At 37.5% G+C, this 20,125-nt stretch overlaps 1 protein-coding gene across 1 annotated transcript; it reads right to left on the bottom strand.

Moving 5' to 3' along the window:
- Positions 1–2,547: 2,547 nt before the first annotated feature.
- On the bottom strand, positions 2,548–19,575 carry LOC137284425 (uncharacterized). The gene is made up of 7 exons (XM_067816220.1): positions 19,508–19,575; positions 17,749–18,014; positions 16,781–16,987; positions 14,852–14,935; positions 12,531–13,065; positions 11,592–11,748; positions 2,548–8,691 (listed from the first exon to the last, which is right to left on the bottom strand). The coding sequence occupies exons 1-7, from the start codon at positions 19,515–19,517 to the stop codon at positions 8,466–8,468; spliced, it is 1,485 nt and encodes a 494-aa protein (XP_067672321.1). The 5' UTR covers positions 19,518–19,575; the 3' UTR covers positions 2,548–8,465.
- Positions 19,576–20,125: the final 550 nt, after the last annotated feature.

Here is a 20,125-nt window from a genome sequence, read left to right as displayed (position 1 = left end):
TGATAATTTTTGGTTTTTGGTTTTCTATGCTTTGCTTAAGTAGCGCAGTAATAAAATTGATGCTGATGGGTTAAGACTGTCCTCTGGTTCTTGCTTGTTTGTGAGAAAATCTTCGTAAAGCATTTCTATACATCTTTGAAAACAAGCTGTGTTTATCTTAGAGAAAATTGTTTTTATACTGAAAAAAGCAGCCCTCTCCACCAATTTTCATTTTTGTCTCACAGCTTCTTCCTCTTAGACACATTTTCCATCATTCAATTGAAACGAAGTAGTACTCTTGTCAGATTCATACTGTTAGATTTTATTTAGATCTTTGGGATGGTAACGCCCATACTTTTTCATGTTGTCATTGTTAGGGACAGAAGACTCAAAGATGAGTTCTACCTCTTTGTAGTGGTTCCACTTCAGTCAATCTTTTAGCAGACATGATTTCATGTATTTAATGTAGATAGAAATTAGGATTTACATAACAATGGTAACAAACCTCAGAAGAGGTTCATCATGTTTCCCTAGAGCAAGAATGTCTCAGTTGCTTCTGAAGTTTGTGTGGAAGCAAGTTGACTCAACTGTAGAAAGTTTTGTCCAAAGACTTTAGAAGTGAAGACAAGAATCTCAGGCCACAGGTTACTAATCTAATATTATATGTCCATAATTGGGGCTGTATTGCTGTGCAGTGAAGTGAAATAGGGATGTGTATTGTTAGAACTTGAGACATAAATAACTATTGCACCACAGAATCTTTTATTATGGCAGATTGCGTTCTAAGTTCATTGAAAATGTGTGAGGTTTATATTACTTGGCAAATTTCAAAAAGGAAGACAATGGTATAAGTGAAAATGGTGGTAAGGGGAGATAACCACTGTGAATTGTGTTTAAACTTGCTGCCCACACAACAAAATAGAAGACCAATAAAGAAATCATTTACATCAGTACAGATCCGAAGTTATTTCTACCAGTACACAAAAGTTGATAAGGGAAGGAGTTGTTTTGTTGCTGTTGAGAACATGTCAACTTCCTGTCTGAATAAAGTAACTGCAAGATATTGCAGTTACATTGTCACATGAGATATTGTAGTTTTGGGTAATGAAAATGACCCCAGTCTCCGTGAAGTTTTCTTGTGTTGTGACAATGTGTCAGTTTCTCCTTTCGTCAATGACACATCACCAGTCTATCTATATTTGTAGATACTGACGCGGTTGGTGTGCCTGGTTCTGTACCCCTTGTTTTCCCTTATGGCTGTGACAGCCATAGCTGTACAAATCTCATAGCATTGCTACAATAAAACATCAATAGAATAAACACCACCTTCTGTTTTTGCTTATTTTTTTGTGAAAATGGGTTTTGACGTCTGTCTTGGAGACTAAGCAACAAACATCCATACAAAGAGATAGTTTGAGATCCTGAAGACCAAGTAAATCCAAAACATCCCACATGAGTGGTTTTCAGAAGGAAACAGTACTACACTTGCTGGTAATGGCTTGTTGGCTTGCTTGATGCGTCATTATATCCCATTTGCACTAACTGATGCGCATGCTGTCATCACTGAATTGTCAGTTCCAAACTTGATTATTTAGACTGCTGCCATACAGCTCAGTATTGCTGAATGCAGTGTTAAACAACCAAACCAAATCCTTACGCACTGTACATGATCAAATATGGACCACAGAAGCTGAAACCATCAGCAGCATTCCTCTGTTCATGACATACAGGTCACCTTGATGGTGTGGATAGAGAGCATTGTCCATAGTGGATGATGCTTTGCACTCAGGAAAAGAAACAAGAACACTTCAACAGGTATGCTCGAAATCAGTGAATTGTGTCTGAGAGAGGTATCAGCAGCAGAATGGTGTCTCAGTTGGATGTAGGGGGTTGTCTCTGCAAGTCCTTTGTTCATAATCACATCCAGGTGGACCAGCGCTGGTTGTTACTGTATCGGGCCAGCAGTTTAAAAAAAACTGGACACCCTTCTGGTCATCAGTAAGTTATGTGTAACCTGTTTCTTTCAACTGGAATCTTTCCCATAATTTGTTTTCTATATTAATGTTCAAGAATCATCCTTCATGTTACCAAAGATACACTTTCACTTCCTGGTATTTCAGCTCTTTGCACATGGGATTGTCATCACCAGTCTTTAACAAATATAACTTCTCTCAGCACCATAGGATTCGCTAATTGCTTTTGTAGATATTGTGAAACTGTGTACAGTGCAGTCTACTTTGTTGGTTTGACAAAATGGGCCTGCAGATTTAAAGACAGCAGGCCCTGAATGCCAACTGGCAAATTAAAGCATTGCAAACACTGGTTCAACATCACACTAAATGGGGAGACAGTCTGCAAATAATAGAGTCTGGACCAGACAATCCAGTGATCAACAGCATGATCATTGATTTACACAATTGGGATACAATGGCATATCAACACAGTCAGGCAGACTGACCACCCAGATCTTCACAGGTCATGTGAAAGTGCAGTCATCTTGAATGCTTCGTCGTGGTATGCTCTCCTCACTCATTCTATCCTCTGGGCTATTCACTGCTATGACAAAAGTTTACTCACAGATTTTATTAAAACATGTCTACATAATGTGATCACAATTCAGTTATCTTGTTCAACTCCCATGCAATTATAAACATCAACACAATGCATAAGCTGGAATGATCTCTAATTGTACAGAAGCATTAAGTGTTGCGAACACAACCATCACAAGACAGAATATGTACAGAGGCACAAGTAAATAAATAAAAAATGTGAAAAAATATGAATATCTATGCCAATGTTCAGACAAACAAACTCCTCCCTTGTCAAGGATTGGTAATCATTTGGACAAAGGCCCTTAAGGAGACTTGAACAGGTAACAGGACTTTTAATCATCATCATCATCATCATCATCATCGATGTCGGCCACACATTGTCATGATATGGTATATTTATCTCTGTTGGAGGGCTCAAGTACAGTACAGGGTGATATAACCTCACTGAGGTCAATGTAACTTCACTGAGGGCAGCGTGACACTACTTCAAACATCATTCCAGTCTGAGCAGTGGTTACTAGCTTGAGTGAGTGAGTAAGGTTTTATGCTGCTTTCAGCAATATTCCAGCAAATTTCACAACAGTAACACCAGAAATGGGCTTCACACATCCTACCCTTATTGGGTATTGAACTTTGATGTAATGAGTGGAAGTTTAACCATGAGGCTATCCCACCACCCTGAACCTACTAGAACCGGATTGTGGGCTTGATATAGAGGCAAGTCTAAGTGATGCAGGTCAGAACGCATTATCATCCTTGAGAACCCCATAAGCACTGGTAAAGTAGGGACGAACACAGAAATGTTAGAATGAATTCCTACCTATTTGAACAAACTATGCCTGATCTTGACAATGACATGATGAACAACCAGCCATTTTGAATACTGGTTGCGATGCCCATCACCTGCAGGGAACTGCTTTGTCTTGGAAGCAGCCGATGAAATTTGGTACTGGCATTTCCATACACATGCAACAAATGTGTACACAGATGTATCAAGGATTCATATGGACATGTGTGGATCCAGAAGGGGTGTATCAATTCAATAAAATACTCTCTACATGACAAGGACCATGGAATGAAGGTAAGACAAAAAATAATGTACTTTAACAAATAAACTTATGCATAATTTAAAGTATATAACTAGAAACAGAATTGGTAACTATATTCTGTTTATCTTTTTTATGTAAAAACAACCCACTAAATCTGAAACAATAAATTGTCAGTGGCTAATACCTGATACTGATTGTGTTAAGTACATCAATACAAACGCTTAGTGTTAAATATGTTAATACAGGCTTCAACCATCTTGGACCTCATTTTACAACTTGTTATTCAAATTTCAAGTACATTCCACTGTAACTTAAAACTAAGGCCAAAACAAAACATGTTTCTTTTACCAAACCAACCCCATATTAGTCAATTCATTTGGATTCTCACCCAGAAGCAACTGTTTAAAGTTTTATCAAAGTACATATATTATTCTTACTTTTCTATTAATACAAATGCTTTTCTCTGCAAATTATAGGACAATAAACAGAAATATACTTGATATATCAAACAAAAAGGAGGGATTACATATATATGTTTAACACTTCGGAAAGAAAAGAATCTACATTGATTTTATGTTTCACATCCCGAAACATCCTTGGTAATGAGAATAGTGTGTTACTTGCATACAAAAATGTCAGATCGTTTATCAGAAGTCTAACAATTGTGCAACAGGTCATGGCTCATATTTCAACCATATCCCATTAAATTTACTGCATGGCAATGTATTATTCAGTGATCCTACCCCCGAAACCATGCACAGTATGTTCAGTGTGACAAGCAAACACTTTACCCACTAGGCTACTCCAATGCCTTATCTTATGACTTTCGTGTAATTTGTTTGCCTTAATACAGATAAACCGATCACTACACTGTAGAATAAACATTGACTTCATACTTATGTACTGAAACATCTGTTTCTCTTCCCACCAACTCCACAAAAAAAAGAGAGTAAAACTGAAATAAACAACTAGCACAGGTAACTTATATGTGGATGGTGTGAACAAGGAAATTTATCTACTTGTTGGCCAAAGACAGTACATATATTATAACAGTGTCTCAATACAACACAAACGGCATACACTGGGAATGGATTATGCATTAGACATCATACATGTTACAAGCTAAAATAGGTTTGAAAAAAATTCCTTTTTATGTAATCATAATATTTCAGATTGTTCTATATAGGCATAGTGAGACAGCCCCTTCTTAAAACAAAATGGCAGCTAGATGGTTTGAAATTATCCAGTGCCTCCTCCATGATATGAAAGACATTTAAGTGTGTCGTACAATAGAATCATATGTTGCACTCTTAGGTTTGTCATAAATTATTCAGCTCTATAAATCTCTTGTGTATTGCAGGGTAACTTAGGTGACTAGAGCCAGATATCATGAGATCACAATGGCTGATCAGCTTGAATGGTTTCTGGTTTGGGAGCACACTGATTGCATTTAGCCACATACATTGTGTTGGTCATGACATTGACCCCTGGTTTGTCAGGACAATTAACATTATGGACCCTCATGAAACAGCTATAATATTGTTGACCAAATCTCACCCGATTCATTCCCCCCACATTTTAAATAATATTATATAATCTCTCATCTCAATTTGTTAAAATATGCATATATGTGATTTCATGATTGATGAAACATCTACAATGCCTTGCACTGATACTAGCTGCATAACCACTGCAGGACCGTTCATAACTTAAGGCTAGTTGATGATATTTAGGGGGTCACCCATTTTGAAGGTGCAGGTGCTGGTTGGTCATCAGTTTTGGACACATATACTCAGAGAGAGTGAGTGAGTGAGTGTGTGTGTGCGTGCATGTGTGCGTGCGTGCCCCCCCACTTACTTTGCACATCAATTTTAGGGGGCGTTATTCACATTGTACATGCCTTCCATAAAAATCCTCATCAAACACCTAGCCATAAATTATGAATGGCCCCTTATTAAAACATACAGTGAATGAACAGAATGACAAAATACACCAATCTGTGTACGTCTCAAGCAGAGTAATACAAGGTAAAAGACACAGACAAGACCATGGACAGATCATCCACTAAACCCATAAACCTGAGTCAAGGCATAATTAACAAATATTCACAACAATCACCCAGAACATGCATAACAATACTCGCTTGCACACTCCACAGCAAACAACTACAGTAATGTGTCCATAATTATCATATGAGTTTCTTCAAAGTGAAGACTCAATCATGATCATCTTCTCATGTGCAACATCAAAGTGAAAGATTATTAGTCAGAATAATCAGTGAAATATTCTAGTCATCAAATACTTGGAAGAAAAATCATCTTCAGTTAAAAATGTTGTCCTTAGAAAACTGTGTGTGGAATATAAGCTTACTCTTTTCCTAAATGTTGAATAGGTACTTTCATTGCCTTCATCAACCACTCTGAATATTTTAAAAGATTTAAGGAATAAATGAATTAAACAAATCCAAAATAAGTCAAATTTGGATCAACAGATCAATAAACAAAGCCACTTAGATTAGATACCTTCTTCCAGCCTTTAAAACAATAACACAATAGAACATCTAAACTTTCTAGGCTAATTGCATGAAATTAACACATACATTCTCAGGCACACAAAGTGTTCCCATGGCATCTTTAAACTCCAACATGCAGGCACGCATACAAAATACTGAACAAATTTAAACCTGTTCAAGGAAGAATGCCCTTGAAATGAGATAAGCTACGCTAGTAAGCTAGCTCTGAATGAAGATGTAAGGACTTCTCTAATGTAAGTTAAAACAGGCAAACTTTTGAATCAAATGGACAATATCATGGCTTGTAAATTCTCAGTAACCGAAGCAGTAAGATAAGCATATCTGATTTCTGTATCTCTCATACACAACCTAAAAGCATGAAAATGTATGTAACTCATCAGTGAATGACTAAACCAAAAACCTAGCCAGACATCTGGATTGGCAACTCCAAAATGTCACCAACCCAGAATGGATTTAACCAGACCAAACATCAAGATATGGTGAAGTTACTCAGATGTATGGAACATCTAAAATTTGAGTGCCGGTTTAGACAGCTTCCACTGTATATATCTTAGTCATTACTGACACTTACAAAATGTCTGATTCTGATGAAGAATTGTTGAAAGCTTATGTTTAAAACATCAAACAGAAATACTCTTGGATTTCAGACACAGGCATATCAATATCTGCAAAAGCATATATGTCTGTTTTTTGACAAAGAGCAAAACTTTCCTAGTCTGACAGCACGCTGTCACAGCAACTCAGTACAAAAACAAACACAAAGTTGCCTGGTTTTTAGCAGAGACAAAGTGATTGTTGTATCATTAGGATTGTGTATGCCATGACCATATGAAATGAAAAGACATTTTACCTGTGAACCATAAATCCTGTGTATGTTTGGACATTAAGTAGAACAGTTTACTAGAACACTGTCCAAGATCTGTTCCGATGTTCCCTCTTTGTTTTGGCCCAAATGTAATAACATAAACAACATGGTAATAATGACAATATAAAATTGCACACCTAATTCTTGTCTTTAAAATCTCAAAACAAATTAATAAAGTAACCTTGTCAGGTGTTTTGTATCAGAAAAAAATGTTCAATGATCATTCATAGTATATACATATACTGTATGAAACTTACCACTCAACTGAAGATGAGAACACACTGTCCTTTCAGAACTCTACAGTCATACCCTGTACGGATACTGTAGGATCGGTAATATGAAGGAATTGCTTGTTCTGTAAATTCATTACAGCATTGTTCTTCAAAAAACAGAGCAATATATATTTAAATATAAACAATATATATTTCCTGTTCTTCAAAATTTTCAGACTGACAACTACAGGAACAACTAACTCAAGCATGTTGGTGTGCAACTGAAGAATTTCCATTGAAAGGAAACATAAGCCTTACACAAATCAAAGACATTATTTCAAAATAAATGAATAAAATGAATTTTTTTGGTTTCTTTAGAACCTCTGAAAAAGATAAGTAAAATATTGTAAAATTTTTGCACTTGTTACTTTTGTAAGAAAGATGCAGGATGGAAAATGACCTGTGACTACAACATTGTGAGGGATACTTCTGGAAGCCATGGAACTGACCAAATCGGGATCTTCAGCTTCCTTTAGGACCATGATTTGTGTTTCTGTAAATTTGTCTGTGGTACTTCATTTTCACTAACACTTCCCCAAGGGATAAGGCCTGGGACTGAAATGGTGTGCCACAACAGAGTTGCATAATGTCTTCAAGCACTTCCTGTTCTACAGAATGGAGGCCCTTTTGGAAGGATGGAGTTTCCTGTGGTTAAAATCTTTGGCAGCAGTTAGAATCATATGAGATTAGCCAGACAGGAATACTGATTATTCCATGGCTAAATGCTGCAAAAATAATGATGCAAGACTATTCCTTCCATGAATATTGCAAATCACATTCAAACACATATTTAGTATTGTTTGCAAATTATAGGTATACATATATGGAAAAAAACTGTTTCAATTTGGCTTCTGTCTACAAGGAAAACACCCAAATAACCAATTTCCAACCTCAGATTATTCCACAATTAAACAACAAAAATCATAATATATGTTACCTGATTCATCAACAAATGATGAACAAGAAAACAAAACCTACAAACACACTTTGTACCATATTCACTTTCAAACTATCAAAGCAGTTTGGTCTGAAAATAATAGCACAAACCAACTCATCTAAACATGAAATTCAACCAAGCTGGAACAGTGCTGATAACATGTGTGATTAGATAAAATTTCATTAAAAAATAACATATTGACTTGTTTTGTTCAAGCACTGGCCAGGTAAGTGCGTCTGGCCACCTTTCAACAAACGGACACCACGCCAATCTCGCCATCAAAACACTTTCTTGCATGTTTCCATGAGGATCCCCATCACAGAGTCATAGAAACGACGCTCTGGCATCATGAGGTCAATCATGACGTCATAGTGATCGCAGCCTGGCAACACTCGCACTGTCACGTCCGAGAAAATGTCACTTAGAGCATCACTGAATCTGGTTGTTGATGACAATGGAACCACAATATCTTCCGTTCCATGCACAAGCACCATCTTTGGTAGGCTGTGGATAAATAAACACAAAAGTTGATATAGGTGCAGCAGATTTATCTTTCTTTTGATTTTTTGTGAGTGTGAGTAATGTAGGTTTCCGCTGCATTTAGCTATATTACAGCAATATCACAATATCACCAGAAATTGACTTCACACTATACCGGAACAAGGCACTGGTCAAATGGAATTCCATCTGTGACGAACTTAAGCTGACTCCAACCTTTTAAACTTTAAGCCTCATTTCAAAACCTTTCTCTAGAAATACTTTATTCATTGTTAGTGCTATGAGGAAACCTGGAGTGGAAATTGGCGTTATATTATTACACATTGTAAACCAAAAGTTACTGTGTTCTGTAATCTGATTGGTTGAAAAACATGATTAAATGGTATTAGATTCCCGGAAACTGAAAGACTATTCACCGCGTATTGACACGTAAACAATTGTTTTGTTGTGTCATCAACAGTGGTGACGTCATTCAAATCATATTGTGACGTAAAATTAGAATGACGTCACAAATGAGCAACTCCAGATGCTACCATGAGAACCAGCTGAAACGGCCAGCTGATGACACTTCACTGCTGTGTCCGTATTCGATGTAAACGAGTGCAGACACTAAAACCCCTTTGGTTTACTTTTGTGTTTACAATGTCGATAAACATAACACCCGGGAATTGGCCAACACATGATGTTTATCTCCTAATTATTATCATTATTATTACCCATGAAGGAATCAAACCCGGGTCTTTAACATGACTGGCAAACACTTCATCGACTAGGCTACCCAGCAGACACCTTTTTCGGTAAATAATCTTTGAACAGTATTTCAGTACATCAGCATGTCAGTCTTATATTGGTGGAAAGTTTTCAAGGATGCAGATCTTAGACATTTCAGGGACTCGGAAAAGCATGGGCCATGGGCCATTTTGCACATTAGAATGAAAACTGGCCCATTAAAATTTGGAAGTTTACTAATGATACAAGGGCAGTGACCCATTCAAAATTCAGGAAATGGCTAATAATCCTGAAAATGGCCCATTATCAAAGTTCTCTTTCCCAATCCCAGGACATTGGTTTCCACTTTGGTGAAACAAGATGCTAACAAAACCTGGAAACAAACAAGCAAACCTGGGATTCAAGCCCACAATCATTAACCCCTTACACCTAAGGGAAGCAACTCAGCACACAAACTTTTACTCACAACATCCCTGTTTTAATAACTTGTTAAGTGATTTCATGTCACAATATATCGCCTATCAAGTCTTGCTGCACATATCATCATAAAGGGAAATCTTTCTCTGTGTTAATGGTATTGTTAAAAAGTAAATGTGACAACTTACAATGCAGGTACTTCATGGGTTCATGATATTTGCGGTACTACATTGCACTCTGTCCAACTTGGACTGTCTTTATCGAATTGCTGTATATACTGAACAGAACTTTAAGTCCTGACATAATCCTTCTTTCTTGTTATAATGAAAAATCTTTGTATCTCAGGCTCTCTTAATTTCGTATTTTGGACCAAAGCGTCAGTCCGAAAAGGGAACAAAAACATTTCTTTACAATCTGGACTGAGCAGGAAGTCTGCTTGGCCAACAAATCTTGAATAAACAACCCGTTGATTGGTTTGTGTATTTTGTCTAGCAGTGAATGCTTGTTTACCTTTGATGCGATTAACACAAATTTGTAAACAATATTTGCGATGATCATGAGTGAGTGAGTGAGTGAGTGAGTGAGTGAGTGAGTTTGGTTTTACGCCGCTTTTAGCAATATTCCAGCTATATCACGGCGGGGGACACCAGAAAATGGGCTTCACACCCGGGTCTTCGGCGTCACGAGCAAACGCTTTAACCACTAGGCTACTCCACCGCCCCGCGATGATCATGTCAACTCATAGTCACAATGCATTTAAGAGACCTTCAGACACATTGTGATCAGTGGTGCACCCATCGATCAAATAATCAGTTATTGACTATTTGACAATGAAATAAAAATATTTCCAATATAGTCCATTTCTGTGTAACTCAGACTGCTGTCTAATTCTGATTTTTCAGTCAGTGCACTGTACTTCCATTCCGCTTTTCTGTTATCATGACACGAAAATTTAGAATAAAATCTCAGTATCATAACTTCATACCAGTGATATACTCACTTACAGTGGAACTGCCACATTCACAGAATCATACAATCAGATATCCATATACTTACATCCTACTGAACACACACATTTTACATAGTGGGAACTGCTTTCATCATTGACAGTGGAGGTTCAAATGAACAAAACTTCTGCTTTGATATTTCTTCCTTTGCATGAAGCAATGTTCCAGCTATATTTCAGTGTGTAAATAATTGAGTCTGGACCAGATAATTAAGTGATCAGCTTCCTGAAAATTGATTTATACAACTGGGATATTAACCCTACCAAGTTAGTGAGGCTGACCATCTGATTCCGTTCAACTCTTACAACAAGCAAGGGTTGATGTTGACCATTTCTGACCCCTATCTTCATGAGTTCTGCCTAGACAAGACTACATGGATAATAAACTCAAAGACAACAGAGTGTTAAACCTACAGCCATACTGCAGCTATATGTTGCTCGCCATTAAGTAACAACAGTTTTAAAGGTAAAACCACTAAAAAATGTAATTTTCTGAATAAAATTGATCTTTTATACTTATCCTGACTCATGCTTAATTGCCATGAGTCAGGATAAGGAAAAATCTGAAAAAGTATGCCAAACTGTCTCACAACAAGGAGAGACACTGTGGGAAATAAGATTTCTGATAATGTCCATCTCTGTGAGCTCCATTTTGTAAATTTAGAGCCTAACTGATACTTTCGAGTGAAAGCTTTGATTGCCCTGTACCAACAAAATATATATCCCTGTACATCCCTGTGCTTGTGTCACTCACCTTATACTCCTGCCCAGGTTTTTAATAATGACTGTGGGTGAAAATCTCTCAAAGTGATCCTCCCCATACATTGCCCGCCCCATACTGGAGATGTCCTCGACACCCCGCCCGTACTCATGGATGTAGTGGTCGGCAATGTTGTAGACTCCAGCTAAACCTGTGGAACAACAGCTAATTGTAAAATCTGTACTTAGTAATTCAAGACATTATAATATACATTATATTTGGGTAAGACTTTCTATGTAAAACAAAAATTTTAGTCATTATATTGGAGTCTCACCTGAAATTTAACCATGCTCCTGAATGTCTATTCATACAATACCAATAAAGAAAGTTTTTTATATACAGACCTAAATTTCCAGCTAATGTTGTTTGGAATCAAGTCAAAGAGCCTGACCACATGTTAATATTGGCTACCACCTGTACTGGTTGAGAGCTGTTCTCAATCCCAAATGGCAATGGCATAAATCTCTATTTTGTTTGTTGTTCAACACCGCACTTAGCAATATTCCAGCCATAGAGTGACAGTCTGTAAATAATCGGGTCGGACCCAAACAATCTAGTCATCAACAGCAAGAGCATTGATCTACACAGTTAGGATATGATGACGTGTGTCGACCAAGTCAGTGAGCCTGATACCCAATCCTGCTAGTTGCCTCTTACAATTTGAGTCTCGACCTGACAATCCAGTGATCAACAGCATGTGTATCGATCTACACGACTGTTACACGATGACGTGTCGACCAATTCAGCAATAATGACCACCTGATCCCACTAGTTGCCTCTTACGACAAGCATAGGTTGCTGAAGACACTGGTTGCCGACAACTGACACAGTGACATCAGCATTGATCAGTGGAATCCTGCTGATCATGTTCTTGTCTGAAGACCAGTCTTAACCCAGAGCTTCACAGGTCTATGAATCGTTAACATCACATACCTACAAATGCTTTAACTGACTTGCACAGATCCACCAAGGTAGCATGTCTTTCAATATCCTTTGGTCGAACAGTGACAACTGAGTCATCATCCCCACTGTCCTCATCTTCTTCTTCCTCCCCACCTCCCCCTTCAGCCACGACATCATCACCGGCACCTTCCTCTGTGGGACTAGGAATCACGTCCATACTGTCATCAGGAGGTCTGGTCTCACTGCTAGTCATTGTGGACTCTTTCCCTCCTTGCTGTCCATTGAGAACTTCAAATGTACTTGTAGCTCCATTATTGACATCACTATTCTGCTGTTCCCCATTATCACTTAGAAGAGCAAAAGATTCGGAGGACCCTGAGCTTCCCTCCTGGCCTTCCTGTTCCTCATTACTGTTGTTGTTTGATCCTGTGTAGTGCTGGTCGTCAAACTGGAGTTGCCTCCCCTTGAAGGGCTGGATCTGTATGCGCTCGTCATGTAACAATTCCAGAATTGCCATGGCTGAGAGATGGGCCCCTGATGAGTGGCCAATCAGCATTATTTGATCCTGAAGATAAGAGAATTAATAAAAAAACATCAGTAATCAGGTAAAGTATTTGGGAATTGGGCTTTAGTATCATAGTCAATATCAATGGAGTGAGTGAGTATGGTTTTACTCCACTTTTAGCAATATTACAGCAAGGGACTTGACAGGGGAAACTTTAAATGTACCCAAGTGGGAAATCGAACCCGGGTCTTTGGGCGTGAGGATCAGAAACTTTAAAGGTCACATGCAATGTAAAACACAACTTTGCAGATTCTGGTACCTTTCGGTATGCACATACTGAAACAAATCATAAAAAAATGCCAATTCAACCTATAAAGTTGAAAAAAAAACACGATGAAAAAAAAGCCCACGAAATCGGAGTTCAAACGTATCACTAAATTCCCCCCAGCGCTGGGGGGAAAACTGGTTTCAACAGCTGTGCTGCGCTGCGTCCATAACGCATGCGCAGTGAATAGGTTCGCGGAGCTTGAAACAGTATGCATGCCCAGCGTCTGAGGTCGTGACCAGTAGTCTAATCTTGGTTGTGTACACAAACAAGTAAATAATCTACTCGTTACGTAAAACAACTTGTTGATTGTGGTAAGCAGTCTCTGTCAGAGAAAGCTCAGTGTCTGGTTTATTCACACCTATATGACATACAGAAAATAAGTTCATTTATGACTCGTGCACCCGAGTCCCGTGTCTGCCACATTACGTAATTAGGCACGTGTGATACACGACATGTTTTCATGTCTGTGGGTTGCAAACAAACTACATTCATTTTTTTCGGATGACTGGATCTGACGGAAACTGGTGCAAACTCTTGTCAGTTTCAAGTCCTGCTTTGTACTTGGACGAATGACAGATTCCAGCCACGCAGTAGTTTACCATCTCTATTAACAAGATTTTTTATTGGATCGAGCGCAAATTCAGAGCACATGTATTTTCCAAACCCAACATCTCTATATACATTCTTCATGGATAACGACTTCTTTTCGTGTATATGATTTTGTTTGACAACAGTATATGAATCCATACTGAAACGACGCATCAAGTACACAAAATGACATTGTTATCCATAAAGAATCTTACTTTCTTGTGACTGGCTATACTTCTAAAATGCCCATCAAACAGATCATCTTTCTGTACACACAATGAGCCCTCAGCATATCAGCAAATGAAACAGCCAATTGGAAGCCGTCGTTACATTTGAGTGCATATGACTGGGTTCGGTCTCCCGATGGCTTCGTTTCGGGGGAAGTAAGCCGAAGTACAAAATATTGCACTTTTGAATTGCGATTGTGCGCTTATAATTGTGTTTATATGGTTTTTTTAAAGCAGCAATGCATATTATTTGTCATGAATAAGTGATAAATGTGTTTTAATTATATTTGATTTTTTGGTTGCATGTGACCTTTAACCACTAGGCAACTGTTAACAACATTTATGCAATTACACTAAGTTTGTGCATCTCTGTGAATGTTTATGTCCAAAAACAACACCCTTACAAACATTTTTTATCACTAATACTAATGTATATCAGTCCAAGTTTAAAAAATCTCATCTGAGAGACAGTAACCATGTTAACAGAAAGAGGGGTTTTTTTGCAGTCATATTTCAGTCCATGAGTCAAATACTTCCAAATTAAGCCAGACTTGTCACAATCAAGTCATTCAAGTAATTCTAGGCGCAGAGTCTGAGGACTCAAAAAATAAGAGTTCCCCTCCTCTAATCTTTTAGAAATTAAGATGAAAAACAGATAAAGTTTCACATTGTGTGTGTATGGCAAATGTCCCCAGGTACATACCTTATTACCTCCATATGTGTGGATGTTCTCGTGTACCCAGTTGATGGCGTCCACCACGTCCTGCACCATATCATCCACATAGCCCTTGATACAACACAACAGTAACCACATTAGAGAGTGAGTGAGGCCAGTTTTACACCACACTCAGCAATGTTCCAGCTATATGGCGACAATCTGTAAATAATTAAGTCTGGACCAGACAATCCGGTGATCAGCATAGTACTGGACATGATGACATGTCAACTACGTCAGGGAGCCTGCCCTTGATGAAAATTCTCAATTACTTTTCAAAGGAGGAATGCTGGGTTGATGCAGGCAGGCCCATGAATATAACGTCTTTGTTTCAAGCCTAAGATTTATAAAAAGCCATGGTAATCAGACACTGTGTGAAAGAAATTTAATGTTATAGAATAAGTGCATTCATGTTAGGTTCAAGTTTCAGTGATTTTTGAGTAAATATTTGATACAGCCCTGAGATGTTTTATTTGCCCCAACAGGATACTCTCTCCTTATCAGTGACTAATCCATCATTAACAGAAGCTTTTGATGTAAAAAAGGAATATAGCCTACATATTTACAAACATACTATGACCAGTATCAACCAGAGACAACATAAATATTGTTTGGTGTTAATGCATCAGACACCAAGCTTTCAATGGCGAACTGACTTTTTAAAGGTACAATGATCAGTTTTTCAGTTTGATAAATATACATGAGACAGTCCTATAAAAAGTTGATGAAATTGAGAATATGTTCAAAGGCCATTGTTTTCAGCAAATTCACAGTAGCTTATTGCAGGCGGTGTCCACACATCTTATGGGAAATAGACTATCTCATTTAGAGTTGATCATTTTCCTCTGGCATGATGCCTTGCTGTGTAAGGATCAAAGGACACCTCCGAAAAAAGTTGTCAGGTGAACTCAGACCACAAAATCAAAAAGAAGTAGGCATGAGTTCTTGAGGAAACCATGCCAGCTTTATACATAACCTCCACAGTAATATAGCATACAAATTTAAAATTTGGGGGATACTGGATACTGTGGATTTGTTACATGTAGGTCTGAGTAATTTTCTTGACCATATCATTTCACCTTCTTGTGGATTCACTGCAGCACCAGTATCTATTAATGGAGATTTTGATCGAATAATCGGCCAATTTGTCAATCACACGGGTACTGTTAATGAGTAAGTGAGTGAGTTTAGTTTTATGACACTATTCCAGCAATATCATGGTGGAGGGCACCAGAAATGGACTGATTACTAATGAGCTTGGGAGACTAATTGTAATTCATAAAAAATGAAACCTGATATTACACTTCAGAAAGTATGTTTCTCATTGTTATGGGTGTCAGGTGAAGACATAAACATTTGATGACAGTTTCCTGACTTGTCTCAACAGGAAGTAACCCCCATTGTGTTCATCATATCAACTGTGCCTGTCTCGTATGTTCAACCTTCAGGCTCCGGGAACATAAACAAACATAGCAGGTACATCAACCCACAGGCTCTGAGAGACCAGTGAACATGTTTATCTTACCAAACACCTCAATGTTAATTTTTTGACTGTTTGAAGCACAGGTTTTGGATCAAAATAAGAAGTACTGAAGTTTGGCAAAAGCCAAAACACTACTAACATAAAGTAACAAACAAATTCCCCTAGTTCGGCTTTTAAAGTGTTTTAACAAAGAAAATGTTACTTGCCTGTATATGTGGTACACTGACTCTCTCAGCCAATCAGAAAACAAGATTTATGTGTGTGATAACATCATTACAAATGATTTTGATCAATCAGAAAACAAGGTTTATGTGTGAGATAACATCATTACAAATGATTTTGATCAATTACTCAGTATTGATTACTAATGCACATACGGTGAACACTAACCTGGTAACCTGCACTAATATCTACACATATGAAAGTAATATTACCTGGGGGTACAGCGAGTAGTTGATACAGCACACAATCACCCCCAGTTTGGATGCAATCTGCATACACAGCAACCCATACATATTCTTGTCCCCAGATCCCCACGCTCCGCCATACACGAACATCACCACTGGTCGCAACTCAGCAGGATTGTGAGGAAACGGGGAATATACATCTAATGTGCGGTCATTGCGTCCATAAGACAAATCCTGAAAACAAATTCCAAATTTTTTCAATCTACTTATAAATCTGTCATCAATAACTACACGTTCCATTCTTTACAATGGAGTAATCTCTCTCACTTATTGTCTTGCTCAGATTCATGCTTCAGTGTTAAGCAGTTCCTTTCTATAGTATCATTGATATCTGTGTTGGAAGTCTTGCTCTTTCTACTGAATAAATCATTGATTGACTGAATGTTTGAATTTGAAAACAACCTACATATTGAATTGAAAAATCCTACCTTTTACAAATTTATATGTATATAAACATACATTTTTTTCATTAATTTTTGTAGCTCACCTGCAGTCCATAGTGAAAAATATCGTCTGAGACAGACACTAAAGAAGCATGAGCAAATGAGTGAGTTTAGCTTAAGGCCACACTCATCAATATTCCAGCTATATGGTGGCAGTCTAAATATAACCAAGTTTGGACCAGAAAATCAAGTTGCCTAATTTATGTCACTTCTGCATCCCATCTTATTGAGAACATTCTCTTATATTCATTAAGTGGGGTTTATGAAGGAGCTGTAACCATAAACTGATGAGCATCTATCTACACAACTGGGATACAATGACTGGCATGAACCAAGTCAATGAGCCTATCCACCTGATCCCAATAGTCGCCTCTCAGTCTTAAGACAAGCATGGATTTACTGAAGATCAGTTCTAACCCAGATCTTCATGGGTTTGACAGGGAGGAACCATCACACAACATTCAGACCAGTGAGAACAAGATATAGCCATACCTTAGCAAGAATAGAACGATCTGCATTGCTGTAGAAAAATTTCCATCTGAAGTACAGTGGAGCATATTTTAATATGAGCAGTTTCTTCAACACAGCATAGTTAAGAGCATACACTTTCCGTGGATGGAATGCTCTCTTGTACTTGTCCCGAGACTGTGGCCATCCATACAGAACATTGCATAGAAACGCCACTGTATATGGCACAGCCACTGCTGAAGACGCTAACAAAAACGCACTCTTCACAATCTGCTTCAGCATCTTGAGATCTGTAAGAAAAAAGCAAAAAGGGAATATTCTGGTAAGATAGAACAATCATAAATTCATTCTCCTACACATTCATCCAGTACACTAGAGGTGGTCCGATTAATTGAAATAATCAAAGATTGTTCGAAGCAATCAATCATGTTTTCTCATAATCAAACACAAACAATTTTGGAACAGCTTTTGCATTAAATATATATATTTTTCAAAAGGTTAGTTTTGTTCGTAGATCCATCATTAAATTTACATTTCATAAGTACTGCAAGCTCACTTCAAATCATCTTAAAGACATAAAGAAAATATGTTCCTGACATACTAGTCATCCTTTAAAGATATAAAATTAGCAAATACCTTGTGCGCGATTTGGAAAAAAAACAACCAAAGAACTTCAATTTTTTTCTTTGTATTTGTGTGCATTAACTAACATGACAGGAAAATCTGATAAATAATGCTAATCAATTATTTTTTTATGATTGATCGGTTTTAATTAACCAGTCATCATTCATGAGATTTTAACCGTTTCCCAGCACTACAATACACAAATCTGTAACCTTTTACCTAATTAAAAACATAATCTGTCTACATGTTGACAAAATTTTAATTTAATTTAATTTAATTTAATTTAATTTAATTTAATTTAATTTAATTTAATTTTGTATGAGTCAGTCATAAGATCACAGTCAGCAACAATTTGTACATGACAGCATATAAATAATCAACCTGAACCAGTGGTTGATGGTAGGAGCAATGACATGACACAGTGATATATGCAGTCACTGAATCAATCATGACCACACGATCTAATTTTGTCATACAAAAAAATAGAGTTCTTGTAGTTGTGATCATTGAAATGAAATATCTATGTCAATGTAATTGACATTATTTACAATTTATACATATCATTAAAGGATTCATGCTTTGTTGGAACATCGCTTATCAATTCTGAACAATGATTTTGATTATCCACAAGCTGTGTTAAATTTTCAGCATCACAAATTATGGATTTATAGTTGGTCAAGCAGTGCTGGTGATATCGATTTCACCTGCATTTTTTACCCAACCTCCAGGATAAAGTTACCATTAGAATGCATGACAAAATAATAATGAAGTGGAACAAAATGCAGAAACAAAAGGCTCATTTGTGCATACGACCAATTTAATCATGTTTATCTGAACGACCCATATCATCGGCCGTTGTTTTGTTTGTGAGTGATTGCAGTGCAGTATGAGCTTCGAGACTATTTGCATCGGGATCGTGCGATATTTGATGAATTGCAATATGCCACAAATTTACACGGTATCCAGACAGGTTAAACACTGTTAGATATAACAACCTTGGTATGCATCACGTGAACGAATGATGTCTTCAGGTGATACAGTGCTACAGTCTCAGGAGTAGTCCCTGCCCAATTCTGAATTGTATTGGTAAATACTGAATACAGGCATGGTGTTTTACAAACAGAATGAACAGCTGTCGAAATTGCAATTCATACCGTACCTGTTTTCATGAAAACGTTGAATTATTTTGACATTGGTCATCTGTTCATGTGCGCAGCCATCTTGGATGATTGACGCGAAATTCTCCGCCACTGTTTCGTACATAGCTCGAGTTCCACACGCGCGAAATATGAAATCAGGCTTTAACTTTGCATGAAAGATCTCTCAATTTTATTCAATCGCTATTTAATAAGTAGGTCTATGATTTGACATACACCAACAGTACTGGCTAGCGACCAGTTATCGCGTACATAGTTCGAGTTCCACACGCGCAAAATATGTAATCAGGCTTTAACTTTGTATGAAAGATCTCTCAATTTTATTCAATCGCTATTTAATAAGCAGGCCTATAATTTGACATACACCAACAGTACTGGCTAGCGACCAGTTATCGCGTACATAGCTCGAGTTCCACACGCGCAAAATATGTAATCAGGCTTTAACTTTGTATGAAAGATCTCTCAATTTTATTCAATCGCTATTTAATAAGCAGGCCTATAATTTGACATACACCAACAGTACTGGCTAGCGACCAGTTACCACCGCGTACCAGTTATCGCCAACACCTGACTGTACAGCTTTACTTGTACTTCTGTAGGATTTCACATACTGACACATC

The sequence above is a fragment of the Haliotis asinina genome, chromosome 5 (assembly GCF_037392515.1).
Source record: "Haliotis asinina isolate JCU_RB_2024 chromosome 5, JCU_Hal_asi_v2, whole genome shotgun sequence".
In the NCBI taxonomy this organism is placed as follows: Eukaryota; Metazoa; Mollusca; class Gastropoda; order Lepetellida; family Haliotidae; genus Haliotis; species Haliotis asinina.
This window is presented reverse-complemented; position numbering and strand designations above follow the sequence as displayed.